This window comes from Diadema antillarum, unplaced genomic scaffold (genome assembly GCF_040938485.1).
Source record: "Diadema antillarum isolate AM-2024a unplaced genomic scaffold, OU_Dant_1.0 seq00000463_RagTag, whole genome shotgun sequence".
In the NCBI taxonomy this organism is placed as follows: Eukaryota; Metazoa; Echinodermata; class Echinoidea; order Diadematoida; family Diadematidae; genus Diadema; species Diadema antillarum.
Window position 1 is genome coordinate 877,428 of NW_027271434.1, and position 14,588 is coordinate 892,015.

General features: G+C 38.6%; 1 protein-coding gene across 1 annotated transcript in view; it reads right to left on the reverse strand.

The window, feature by feature from the left end:
• LOC139733211 (uncharacterized) overlaps positions 1-14,588 on the reverse strand; it is a 30,329-nt gene that overhangs the window by 10,359 nt on the left and 5,382 nt on the right. Inside the window, exons 4-8 of the mRNA XM_071644048.1 lie at positions 13,513-14,183; positions 12,664-12,769; positions 11,413-11,600; positions 10,439-10,609; positions 9,326-9,412 (exon numbers count right to left, since the gene is read on the reverse strand). Of these exons, the coding sequence (XP_071500149.1) occupies positions 9,326-9,412; positions 10,439-10,609; positions 11,413-11,600; positions 12,664-12,769; positions 13,513-14,183 (1,223 nt within the window). The remainder of the gene's footprint in view (positions 1-9,325; positions 9,413-10,438; positions 10,610-11,412; positions 11,601-12,663; positions 12,770-13,512; positions 14,184-14,588) is intronic.

Genomic DNA, 14,588 nt, shown 5'->3' on the forward strand with positions numbered 1-14,588 from the left:
AAGAAGGCAGTTATTGGTGTGGATAAAGAGTGTGGACTATTTCTGCTCTGTGAGAGTGATTTTATTGAGCATGACTGGGGGGCTTCTTAGGATTGGAACAAAAGATGTTCAATGGTTATGCAACGTGTGAAGTGTGGGCACTCCCGACTTGAAGGCAATGTAGCAGGGTTTGCTCAGCATGTTCACAATGTTTGAGACCCCCGAGCTACGGCAGGTGCTAGTGCAGAGCGGCGAACAAAAACTGAATGTTGAGCATGGTTTGTGTGTGATTGACTACTTGTTTACACTTTTCTGCAGTGACAACACTTCCATGCACTCTTACTTTTCTTCCCCGTAAGTAAAATACGAGGCATAAATAGAATGGAGTGTTTGACAACATGGTAACAATTGTTTGCAAACTGTTTACATAGAAATGTGGCAAAGTTGGTCTTGCCTGATAATTACGAACAGCAGGGTATGTGCGTCTGTGGGTGAATGAATGTATATATGTATGCATTGTGTGTTTGTGTGAAATCTTTGTTCTGAAACACGGTGCTAATTTTGATGAATAATATTGCGTGCACGTCAATTCGTTATCATTCAATCTTAATTATGTTGACAACTTCAATAAATGATCTTTGAGCAACGTCTGCTGGCATTTGTGTGCACATTGTATGTGTGGTGTGTATACAAATGTGTAACATCTGTTTAGACACAAGGTGCTAATTCTGATGACCAACATGTGACCCATAGTCTATACATTTATAATGAAATCTACAGAAAATCTAAGGAAAGTTATATCAAATAGAATTACGTGGAGGCCTTTGTGCCTTTTTTGTTAAGGGCAAGCTACTGCTGGCTCAGCATGCAGCATACAAATTGTAGGGAAAATGCTGACTACTTTTTACACTCACTCAACAGTTTTCTGGACTTTTCCTTTCTAGGGAGTATACAACTGTACCATCCCTACAAGACTGTTCAACCTTGCAACAGAATTACACAGTGTGATCCCTAAATATTGTCATATTGGACATAGACAAATTAAGAGTGGGATTTCAAGGTGTCCACATATGAAACAAATCAATTACAAAGTAAAACATTCAAATGAAAACAAAAACAACAGCAAATGCAAACACCTAAATGCTTGTTTTTGTGTTTGGTGATACAATATTTGCTAAAGTGATCATGAGCATAACATTCAAAAGTTACATTGACAACATATGCCTGTATAATGTGTGACAATAGTGCCTGTATAATGTCTCTTTGCAATATGAAGTGCATGACAATGTTGTACTATGTGGTTTACAATACACACATCCTGAATTCATGCAATCTCTAAAACCACAAATACGTGTAATCAAATCTCTTCTTTGCCTGGAATAATGAAAAATGTCCTTTTTCTTCTGTTTTTTTCTCTTCAAAGCACACTCTAAAAGTAGAGCCCTAATCCAAACTTAAGCAAAACATATTAGAAAGGCATACGCACAACCACACAATCACGGGCACACCTAATTTGCTCAACCGAGAAATCACATTTCATAAGATCAATCATGGCAAATTCTGTTCCAATGTCAATCTTGTGACCATGCAAATGACAGGGCATTTGTAGGAATGTGTCATATGCAATCTTTTGACAACACTGCCAAGGCATTTTTAAGTTTGTTAATGTATCCAAGAATATGTGTGAATTTCAATAATCAATCCATTAGACCACGTTATTCATAGTCCATATTCTCTCTCTTATCCAAACTATTATGAACCTTTTTGCCATCCACATGCAATCTACCCAGTCACAGTCTGGAAGTACTTAACATGGGGCTGCATTTTTTCATTAAAAAAAACACCCCAAAAAACACAAAAAGTACTCAGACATACCACAGATTAAAGTGAAAATAAGAGCAGATAGGACATTGTCAACACCCACCTATCGTGAATTTGTTCGCCATACTTCTGATAATCAGTCGATGTCATATTTTAGACTATATGTGTGTATCAAACTTGCCACAATGAGCTGAAATATCATGCAGTGCTGGCATCAGTTGTTTTGACATTAACAGTACCTCCTTTGCCTTGTTGACAAAAAGAAACAACAACAATATGCAGGACTTGCCATGAAACCTCCTTTTTTTTTTTTACTTTCCCTTTTACAATAGACAACCCGTTAATCACATGACCACGCAGATGATATGCTAGGATGCGATTCTTTGTAAATATTTCATGCAGCTGAGAGAGAGAGAAAAAAAAAAGTCAAAGGGAGTTATTCTTGTATGTGATACAGGCAGGCTGACAGAAAAAGAAAGAAAGAAAAAACACCAACTAGAATATGAAAAAAAAAAAAGAATTGCCCCCCCCCCCCCCCCCCATAATGAGATGTAGGTATGGAGTTTGTGTGGTGAGAGATAGAGGAATATTTGTGGGAGGAAGAAATTGTCTTACAATACCCAAAATCGACCTCCAGAGTAGGGGACAAAAAGAAAGGGAGGGAGAGAAAGAGAGAACACGCAGGGGGAAAGGATGAAAAAATAAAAAAAGTTTGGTCAATATTTGTCCACCTCTGAGATGTGTGCGCTCATTCAATACAATGGAAGGGAGAGAGAGAGGCAAGAAAAATTATTATTGGAATTGAAGAAATGCATTACAGTGTTCTGCTTTGTGGGGACGTGCAATTTCCCCGTTTTTCACATGAGTTTGGAGGGAGATTGTTCGTTTGCTGAAGGAACACATGTTTGTTTGGCTAGAAATGATATGTATATATGAGTATTCCTTTCTATGTTTCTTTCTCCTCTTGCCCCATTCGCTTTTATTCATATACTCATGGAGTGAGGAGTAACCCAGGTACTAGGCGTGATGAGAATACGGGGTTTCACGGTGACGCTCCTTGTGTGATGAAATGCGCAGCCTTTTATGATATGTTCTTCCTCAAAAGGGTGTCAGCTATTCTTTGTCAGAACACAGTAACACTTTTTTTTTAGAACATATTTCAAAATTTCAAAATAAGATCATGTGTGTACATACACCTGTAATTATGTTTACGTATACATGGATTATCATCAAAACAAAATACAAACAGTAGAGAAAAAATTGTTTCCAATTTTTTTTTTTAAGCCATAGGCCTTCGTCAAGGAAGATATTCCTTCCCAATTTTTGAATACCTTCCCTTATGTTTCATGTGTGTGTATAAATACAACTTTAGGTATACACACACATACATACCATGGTATACATGGGTACATCTCTTTATATGTAGGAAATGTTTCTTTTGGAGGAATTCTGAGTAAGTAAAGCCACTATTATTGACAGGTGGAGCACACTTCCGCAATTAATCAAAAAGTTACGACAGGGCATACAGTATATCTATACCCTGATACAGCATATACATACAACTTGTATATGATTTAATAATGTTTTGAAAAGAAAAATGAGAATTTCAATGGATGAATAAAAATTTATAATCTTTACATGATCATCCATCATTTTTCTCAATGGCAATATCGGCATGCTGACTCTATACTGAGGAAAAATATTCTTGTAGATTGTGTATAGTTGATTTGTTTGCTTACAAAGTGTTAACTTGTTCTTTTTTACCGACTTGGGATTTCAAAGGAATAATCAGGTTTGAAAGGTCCTGATGACCCCTTTACCATACTGGTTGCCACATATAATCATGAATGGGTTCAATATAACACAATATTTTCTGTGCTAGATGTCTAATCTATTATTTTTTTTTGTACAGCATCTATTAATTTATTAATTCATTCCTTTATTTATTCAAATAAATAAATAGATAACGAAGAAATATGAAGAAATAAAGAGTACAGAATAAATGGCAAACTACACAGACACTATTCAGGTCCATGTGTGTACACACACCTAAATTGTAAATATGAATGCATTCAGCCAAAGGAACTTGTAGTGGGTTCTGTTGTATTTCACACTGCTATTTGCTATGGACCTAAGCTTTGGCTCTGTCATTCATTTGAAAATAGCCTTGTGTTTCAGCTTAATATCTAATTGTATTCTGACCACTTTGATACCGTATGTCCTGTGATTTGGTTATTGTGAATTAAGAGGAATTAATTCATTTCAATTCAAAACAAATTGAGTACAAACAATTACTGTGTACTTGCTCCTTGTCATGACAGCATATTCATTCTCCCAGTTTTAGCCCTGTGGTTGTATTGCTGCCCCTCAAAGAGGCAGGTAACAGGTTCAAGCCTCAATTCAATGACCACTGTTTTACTTTTCCTAACAAATAATAAGCAGATGTAGCATGTGATCTTCATAATATGAGAAGCACGCCATAAACATGTTTGTTTGTATAAACTTTATATTGTTCCTGTATTTCTGATCAACAACACGGCATCCCTCTTGCATGTTCACATACATTTTTCTTCTTCTGTTTTTTATTTAAAGAATTTTCTCTGCCTTTTCAAGAGTCAACTTGAATGTCACTGTCTGGGGAAAGTTACACGAAACTTCTGATGTGTTTTTTTTTTCCTGTTCTTTATCTCCATTCTGAAAAATAGATTAAAAACACCCTGAGAATCTATTGTGGTCTTTATCAATGACATTTACCAGGAAAAACTCTTCAGGATTCAGAAGCAACCACTATCAAATTATAGGTAGTTGCTGGCGATTCATTGCAGATTTACATTCACTAAAATATAGTTCAGATTGAGACTTATTTTCATGCAAGTGATTGTAACAAATTCAGCTTTCATTCTTATTGTTTGGTAATCAAATCAATTCTTTTTTTCAAAGGAATCAATTTTCTGTTTTCAAGTTAGTCCCAATCCTTCAATCTTTCATGAAAAAGAAAGGCACATCAGATGCTGAGACCCATTCCAAATGCAATAGAGAGTGAAAACACACTTTCAGCACACCTGATAATCCGATACTCTTCAGTGTGAAGTGAAAATAATACAGAAAAACCTTGAAAAGTCATGATTTGTGGACCTCCTCCTTTTCGGCCATCTGCAAAAAAAATAGGTATAATGGTGGGGGATGCGTGTGAGATTGTGTGTTCGTGGCTGTATGTAAATTGTGGGAAAAAGGCGGGCATTAAAATATCAGCAGGTCCGGGGGAAGAGTGTGATGGTCAAATACGGTCTTGCTTGTTGAACACACACGCACACACACTCAATTTGATAGCAAACGTCATGAGCAAACCCCTACTTGTTTGATATGGCTGCTTCAATGCGGCCATTAAAGATGATAGAAAAGGGGGAGGGCAAAGAAGAAGGGATACCAAAAGGAGGACATTTGAGTGTCATTCTAAGGCATTTCTTGTGAGCTGATCTGCGGGTCATTATTGTTTCTTTCATTTTTTGTTTTCTATTTCATCTTCACTCTGCTCAAAAAGGTGGTGGCAATCTTGTGTTTGCAGAAAAATACAGAGATGTTTTAGTAATCTTTTCCAGCTGATCTGAAACTCAAGTATAGGTTTCACTGTTGCTTTATAGACCTAGAAGTATCACTGCTACCCTTGTTTTAATAGTACAATTTATTAAGCTGAATAGAGATTGACACTTGTATTGACAAGTGAATACCATTCTTGTACCCATTTGCAGTGTGCAAATGCAAGAAAATATTTGGATTGAACAGACCAGGCTGCACACATAGACAATATGCTGTATGAATACTGGCTTGCTTTCACTGTTACCATATTGTGCTTTAAAATGTGAACAAGATAAGAATGTATGCACACGTAGTCATACCCACTGGCTGGTGCCTCAGGTTTAAACTAAACCAAAAATGTAGTTAGTGCACGTGTATCGCAACTAGAGCTTACCACAAAACGACTACTAACAAAATGTGACGACATGGAAATACACTTTGGTTTTTTATTCTAGTAAAAGAAAACAGCAGCACACAATGACTGCTCAATCATTTGGTAAAAAGTTGAGATTATAACAATCATAAAGTTAACAAGTATTTCATTCTACTCATAACCTGACCAGGTCTGTCTGTACTCTAACAATTGTGGATATATGCATATATTCATATACCTCATATGATGGATCCTTGATTCTGAGCCCCATAGTACTAAAGTGCCCTATAGTACTTTGGGGTGGTTGTTGTTGAAATTGCCTCTGTGCATTGTACAGTCACAGATGTACTCATAATAAGCCAAGGGTACAGACGCACAAAATGTCTTTACTGCAAAACTGTCTTTAAAAAAAAATTGAAAAAAGGAAAGCTATTCTATATATTTTGCATTCATTTTGTCTCACATAAGGCAAGTATGATGATTCTCTGTCATCAAAGCCATCCGACTCACAAGATTTACCAATACGGCTCAATCTTCTCTGTCTTGTAGTATTAGACATGTGGTGCTGCTGATTTTCTTTTTTAAAAGTAATTTACTGAACTGCTCTGAAGTTTCAGAGTGCTTTGGCACATTCTATTCACTTTAAGACAAAGGAGTATAATACGGGAGGTCATTAGTATAACGCAACAATGATTTGAATGTTACGTTGTGCTCACAACATGAATTGTTTATATGAAGCTGCACTGCACCCACAGCTTGGCTTAACATAATGCTACACCTAGTTTTGCAAATTAGAGCTACTACCACTGGGGAAAACTCACCCTATTAAAGACAGAAAGGTATTTAAGACAGCAGGTCACTGAATATTTGAGCAAATTCAACCCATTACAAAGAAGCATGAATGGTAATTCTATTTAAGTTATTTAATATGCAAAACTTTATGAAATGTTCTCTTTGTCATACAGCTGTAATGTTGTCTGCATTTGAATATGATGGATCTATCACAGTACTTGGAGCTCCTTCACCATGATATGAACTTTGCCCCTAAGAACTTTCATAACTTCGTTGATAAAGTCACATGCATGTGTGTTTGCAAGATATCCTCATAATACAAACTTTTGCTGCAGTTTTCATGTTGTTCTGTTCTAAAACCCTGCCAAAAGAATGTACCATGAAAATCAAAGAAATAAATCCTATCAAGAAAAGTGCACATTCATGTTGGAAAATGATGGATAACTTGGTACACAGCCATTATAGCCCCCTGAAAAAAATATACAACATGCTGGTTCGCCATGCAGATACTTGTCGTGCATATGGCTTTGCGGAAAGAAAAGCCTGTTGTCGCGCCCTTTGCCATATGTGGGCCCTATCCCGGTATGGGATAAATATTGACACTTCATTGTGGTCGCAAATTATTGAGGGTATCCGATTGGAACAGCCCTCTATGGAGGGGAAAAAAGCCCTCTAAATTCGTCCTTTGCTTAAATACAAAACAAGACAAAAAGGGGGAAAATATGAGACTATTGTGTGCCACAGAAAACATTGACATGATTGAGAATCACTGTCAAACATGCCCTGTATGACAATGACAAAACATGGATTATAAAAATGACTTGATTTAGAGTGGGCAATATTGTATTTATATAAGAGAATGTAATTGTAATTACGGGACAAAATATGGAGCAATAGCATTACTTATTTGGACAAATGCGCTTAATTATCTCTCACCATTAATCTGTGTGATATATGGCGTTCCCTCCCTTGTAAGTGGGTCCTTATGGCCTAAGGCAAACTGCCCCATATTTGTTTTATATTGGATGGCCATGAACGGGATACCAGTGAATATTGGCCTGAAATGAGTGCAACATTAACTGGTATTCCATGAAATAAAGCCCTCAAATATAATGATTACAATCTATATAAAATCATCATCAGCATAAACAGCTGTTAACAGCAGTTACTAGCATTTGATGTAGACTACCTGGGTAGACCAAGTCGTGACTGGCACTTGTAGCAAGAGTTCACGCACGTAGTGAGTGTACGTGTGCTCGTGCAACAGACGAGTCAAAATACAGTGTATTATTTACGGGGCCATTTACGACAGTAGTCCATGAGGGATTGACACACTAGCCTATATGTTTCAGTGAATATGCTCTGATATTGTGCATGAAAATCAAGCAGACAATAACACGTTTTCAATACAGATAATGATGCACTGTGTTGTGTATAGCATGGCGAGGTTGTGTCTTTCTACCTTTATGAGCACTGTGATTGAATGTAATCATACAGCAGGCACTTGGACCCAAAGTGTGCTATTTGTTCTCACTAAAAGAAACATAGATCTGATCACTCTGGTTTCTATGTAGGCCCTATGTATCCCTGTTTTGGCCACTATTCAGGGAACATACCAAACTGCATGGAAATAACACTAACTCCTTACAGCCAGCTGGTGCTGTGAATTTTACTTAACGCTCTGTGCCGTGTCATACAGTCTATTAGACACGTAGTGAAATATATACACTATGTACCAAATGTCCCAAATTGAAAGTAAAAATCATACTAGATGAAAGGAAAAATCATACTAGCAAGTGCTGACAAAGGTTGGGGGTGGGGGTAGACTTGGGAGGAAAGACATAAGCAGATGAATGTACCAGCCAAAAAGAAACTAAAAGCTAGTATTTCTATTAGTGTTACACAAGACATCCAGTACTGGAAAGGCAAAAAATGACAAAATGCACATGTACGGCAGAGACATGTATGGGATGAACTAAATATCTTCTCTTGTTGGCAGCACACAGACCTCTCGTTCACATTCTAAGTCTTGTTTGCTCCCTATAAACGTACACACATGCAGGCGCGCACACACACACATGTACACGGTCATATCGAACTTCGCGATAGCTGCCTGTCAAGCTAAGCAAACTGCATGCAAATGAAGGGGGTGGAGCTGGGAAAAATGATGGGCGTGTCTACCCATCTGCCCATTTCAAGCTTCATCAAATTCAACACAGAGGGCGACATTCCCGTTAGATTCATGCCAGAAACGTACTAGCTACCAGTTAAATAAAGGTCACCCCAATTTCAGGTAGTCAGAGATATATCACAGACCAAGCACAAATATATCTAATTTTTTGCATGTAAGGTAACAGTGCATATTTTGACTACGCTCCTTTCTTTGCTAAATGCCTGTTAGAGATATTACAGAAATCCCATGTGATTTATGGGATTTTTTTTATTGTACAATAACAAGAGAGATAACACAGTTGAACTGCCTCTCAACCACCCCCTCCATTGTTTTGTTTTTTTCTCTGTTATTTCTTCTAATTTCTTGTAGGTTGTTATACACTAAATGTGTTGATATGTTCCCTAATCTCATCTAAGGTCTATTAATCAATCAACATTATGCAAACACGTTGCTTTACCCTGTGTGTATCAAAGATGATGAAGGGATCCACAGCAAGAACAAAAACAACAAAAACAAACAAAGAAAGAAAGGCATGCAAATATTAAAAAAAAAAATTTCAAAAGTGAAAGTGAAGTATTTCACCGTGTAATGCCAAGCATGGAAATACTCACTTTGAGAGCCTTTTCATTGTTGTTCCGAGACTTTGAGCTCTCACGGTTCTTTCTCAGCTCTATGACTTCTCTCTCTAACTTCTTGCACTGGAAAAAATAAGAGTGAAAAGTGAAATGAAAGACATACCTTCAATACACTGACTCAATTTTTTGTACTCTTCTCTCCACTGACGTACAGTACAGTACAGACAACTTGCAATTTACTTTCAGCAGATGTAGCCATTCATATGCTTTTAAGCATATGAGCAATCTTCAGCCATTGGCCATTCATTACTTACACAAGATTTGAAACTGCTATTTACACAAAACAAAGATATGCACACAAATGTGTGTTGTTGTTGTTTTTTCCTCTCTTTCTCAATTCTGTTTATTCATATCTTGCATATCTGGAAAAAAAAAGTATTCCTTTCTAACATTAGTCTGAACTGTTATAGATAATGGACATGAAACAATGAGTGGGTTAATCCGTTTCTAAATAAGAGCCAAACTGGTGGTCTGAACAAAAATTGATTTCCATTGTGCAATTCACACACAGCATATCTGCAGTGCACAGACAATTTAGAAATTAACATGCATATAAAGAATGTTCATCAAAACTATAAAAGAATTTGACTGTGCGAGGCTTGCATGCAGGGGGATATTGCAATATGTATACTTAATGATGTGCTTAAAATTAAATGCGTCTTTAGCATAGATCAATTCTTCTAAATAGTTACAGATGGGCTTGTCAATAAAAGATAATACAGTGTACAGCTGTCAATTTCTACTGAAAGCTGTATTATTGTCAACATTTCAACCATGCTGAGAGCTGGACACGCACATCTTAAACAACATGACTGACAAGAAAAGGGCAATGAACCCAACAGGGAATTTCAAGTTTGGTGCTAGTGCTAGTGTTCAGCAGATGATATTCAACACCGGGCCCAGCACCAACTACTGGAAATATGTCGTAATTTTGAAGTCAACCTCCCAACACCGACTGATTTCACGTCCAGTTTTATCGCCAGTGCTAGTGTTGAAATAGCACTAGCACTAGCACCAAACTTGAAGTCACAAGTTGCTTCTTCAACGTAACAGAGTGACAAGGAAAGAAGAGTGGGATGAGATCGTTACCTTGGCAACAGCTATGTCTTTCTCCTTCAGGATGGCTCTCATCTCCTCTGATGTAATCTGCTGCCTCCTACCCTTCGTCTTGGAGATACGACCGACGATGGCCGAGCCGAATCGGTCGATGGAAGACTTGTCATTAGCGACGGTCAGACGTGACAGCAAATTGCCAAGTGTCTGTTGGAGATTTAGTCATGAGACACATCATGTCAATTATACTGTTTGGGTTCTCAATCAACCATGTTTCTTATTTTTTGGCACAAGAGGCAATTCAGCAAGCATTTTTGTGGGAAAAGAGCAAAATTTTATGTTATAAACACTACTTGTGAAGTGACAGAAAAAAAAAGGTCACAATTGTGTGAGTACTCATGATATCAATAATGACAATAATAACAGTTACTGTAACTAACAATGCAATAGCATCCTCTCATATGATGCACAGAAATATGAAAAATGTTAGGACTAGATGGGTATGATGTCTCTCTGGACACATTAATTTTCATACCAGTTATCTTCTTTTTGTCACTTGGCATATCATACTCGACATTATCAAGTCACATAAATTGTAAAAGGAGACAAAGACTTGAGTAGACATGCAGCTTTCTAAATGCAGTTGCAGGAAACATCACAGAATGAAGACTAATCCCTCTTGCATCCAATATATTACAAAATCTATACAGGCAAGTCTCTGGATTGGTGTCACGACATTTGCTCCTGCGACAATTGCTCCGGTCTTATCTTCTCCGAAGACTTAGGGTTAGGGTTGGGGTTGGGATAGGGTTTTAGATTTAGTTTTAATGTGAGGATTAGGATTTGGGTGAGGATTATGTCTATGGGTAGAATTCATGTTTGGTCTAGTGTGTAGATATTTCATGGGAGCAATTGTAGCAGGAGAAAATGCCATGGACCCTGTTCACACTATTAACTAAAATTGTATGTTTGTTTGTTTTTATTATCTCAGAAAATATGTGCAAATTTACCGCATCAGCAGGAGAATTGTCCTCTTCGTTTGAGTTGACGTCAGTGCCCGAATCAAAGCCATCCTTGGACTGCTGGTATTTATGGAGTCTGGCGAAAGCGTCATCTCTCTCGTCATTGGCCAGGCGGAGGCGCCCCATGATGGCCTCGTCGTGTTCCCTCTGGGCGGTGTAGATCTCCTCAATCAGGGCTGAAGGGTAGAAACAAGAATTATTTCACACATTAATGGTGTTTCATGCCAGGCCTACATAGAGTTGTGCAGTGCTGCATATCAACTACGCTATGTCGAGCTTACGCTGCAAATGTAGTAAGTAATTGTATGCAACCGTAAGAAAACCTATGTAAATGTACAAAACCCTACGCCTGTTATAGGCTTTTCTACAAGTAAGTACACCAATTGAACATACCATTGCTTTGTTGTGGTTATGCACAGGGTTTGCAACCATACACCACCACTCACCAACCTACATATAACCTATGCAGGGACTATCTCATGTGAAGCAACATTTTTGCCACACATATGTAGCCCGATTGCAGCATACTTGGTACGCTGCACAACAAAACTCTACGCAGGACTGGTGTAAAATCCCCTTTAGGCAGCTCAATGTAATTCCTTCACACAATGAGGATGCCTCGAGATGGTCTCACTTGATGTCACTAAATCTCAAAACACACGTAGGGTAAATTGGATATGAAAGCATAACATATGCATATCATGATCTACCATGCCTGTCTTTTGAATTGCCTGCAAAATACCATTTAAGAATCTCTACTCAATATCACAATTAATAAATCCTTCACTGCAAATCAGATGCATAGCAAAAAGCTCATAGCAAAAATATCAATAAACTCACAATGCTGAAAGATGTGTTCATTTACTGTATACATGATATGTTTCACCAGGGTTTTATTTTCACAAATTTTGCCAGTCAGGTGCCATTCGTTAATTTAACAACAAATGAAAATATTAACTCTGATCCCTACATGAGTGGATGTGCCGGTGTACATTTCTCCATTCAGTAATTTTAGCTACTCATGAAAAATTAGACTTGCTAAATGGCATATATGCTTCCCAGTTCAATTGTTCGTATGCTTGGCATGTGAACATCCCATCTAATCATAGTATTTGGAAACAGCAGCAAACTTCGACGTCGTAACGTCGATGCAGGGCAATTTGTCAGTCAGTAGCAACAATCCTGTCCAAATGTGGAGGCCTAGTAATAATCTCTTGAGATCAGATTGAATGTTAATACCTGCTCCCTTGGCTGCTATCTCTGCTTCTGACATAGCATCCTTCACTCCCAGCTGCAGCTGGAGAGACTCAATCTCCCTCTCCGCCTCTGAGCATCTCTCCGCGAGCTTGGTAATGAGAAAGAAAAGCAATTTCAAAGAAGAAAAGAAACAACAAAAGAAAATAAAAACATGAATCTACTAGAGAACACAACTATTTTTGTTTTGTAATTTGTGCACAATCCCTGCAAAAATGCAGAATAAGTACAACTTGCTACTCTCTTGTTGACAATTTCAACTGTGTGATTTATGATCTCCATGTTCTGGAGAACTTGATTTCATCTGTTTTCTGTAAGAACAAAAAGCAAAATCAGCGTACATATAAACTGGTGTACAGAAAATAATTAAGGAAGTATGGGTCAGATGATGTAACAAGCCACAAGGCGCAGTTGGCAAGAATTCAGTCTGGATTCTGCAACCAGCACCTGCCAGAGCAAACCTCTATAACAGATGATTAAATCGAACAACACCCTCAACAAGAGAAGAAAGCCCTTTACACACCTTGATCATCTCAAAAGAAAATGATGCCAATGAGGAAGACAAGGAGGAAAGGTTTCCAACTGAAATTAATTGAGATTTACATTTAAATAATCCAATATCAGACATGATTTTTAAGTACAAGAAATTGATCTTAATCATCAGAGGCTGTCCATAGCTTTTGGAGTGCATAATCTATTCAACCTTTTTATGATTTGAGTGATTATAACTTGTCCTGTTAACTCAATACTTTGTGAGGAATACACTACATGCTATACCACTTGGACCAATTTATTGTAACACAGTAATATACATGAGGAAAAATGAAAACTCACTGCTTTATTTTTATCTTTGGTAGCACCTAGCTCATCAAGCAGTAGTGGAAGACCCCTTTCATCAAAGCCATGATGCTGGCTTGGTAAAGGTGGTGGGCTGGCTCCAACACCGACGTTCACCATCTCCGAGTGGTGGCTTGTGTCCAAGCCCTGATCTCTGGGTGCAGTGGACACTGACAGGGAGGGGGATCCTTGGTGGTTCGTCCTGGCAGTTGACAGCTGGACACTTTCGGGTGATGGCTGGATTTGAATAGTGACAGGGATGCGCTGGCTGGTTGGTTGTTGCTGAGGGCTTGCGTGCTTGGGGTTAGCCCCGTCTTGCTTCCTGACCCCATCCCCTTGCCCGCTCTCAGTGTTCTGCGTGGGGATCACCAGCGTGGGCCCTGTAAATGGGAGCTGGGCGTCGCCGACGCTGTGTCGGCGTGGATGCTGTGGTGTGGAGCTTGCGTGCTGGGCGTACGCCTGGGTGGCGAACTCAGGACCTATCGTGTGCATGAGACGCGGGTCGTAGGATGGGATGGGAGGTACCCTGTGTGGACTTATCCAGAGGTTGTGGGCAGCATAGGCAGGGTGGTGCAGAGGAGGTCCATAGTCCCCATACCATGCGGGGGGTTGGTGTCTGCTCCCGGGATAGGTGCCAGGCCTGTCATCCCAGTCGCTGTTGTCATACCCTACACAGCAGTAGAGACATCAAAAGTGCAATACATGCATTTAATCTGTCAACCATCCTTATCAAAGAGATCTCACTGTGAGTATGTTAACTGCATGAAGTTGTGATATGAGGTACCAGTATTGACTGTGTAAAATCCTTTAGCATCAGCAGGCAAGAAGAAAAGAAAGGTTAGGACATTTGGGGGGGGGGGGGATGCCAACATGTTCAGACAATAATGGCAGCCTGTCAATATGTTTTAAAAATTTGTTGCTTGTTTCCGTCATATCAAGAACAGTTTGTGAGTGTGCTCTTGAGTTCTACATACTGGTGGTGACACACAATACATAAGCATTCACTGCCAACTATACTCTGAGATCAAAGACTCCAAGACTAAAGAAATGCACATTACCAGTTTGCACACATT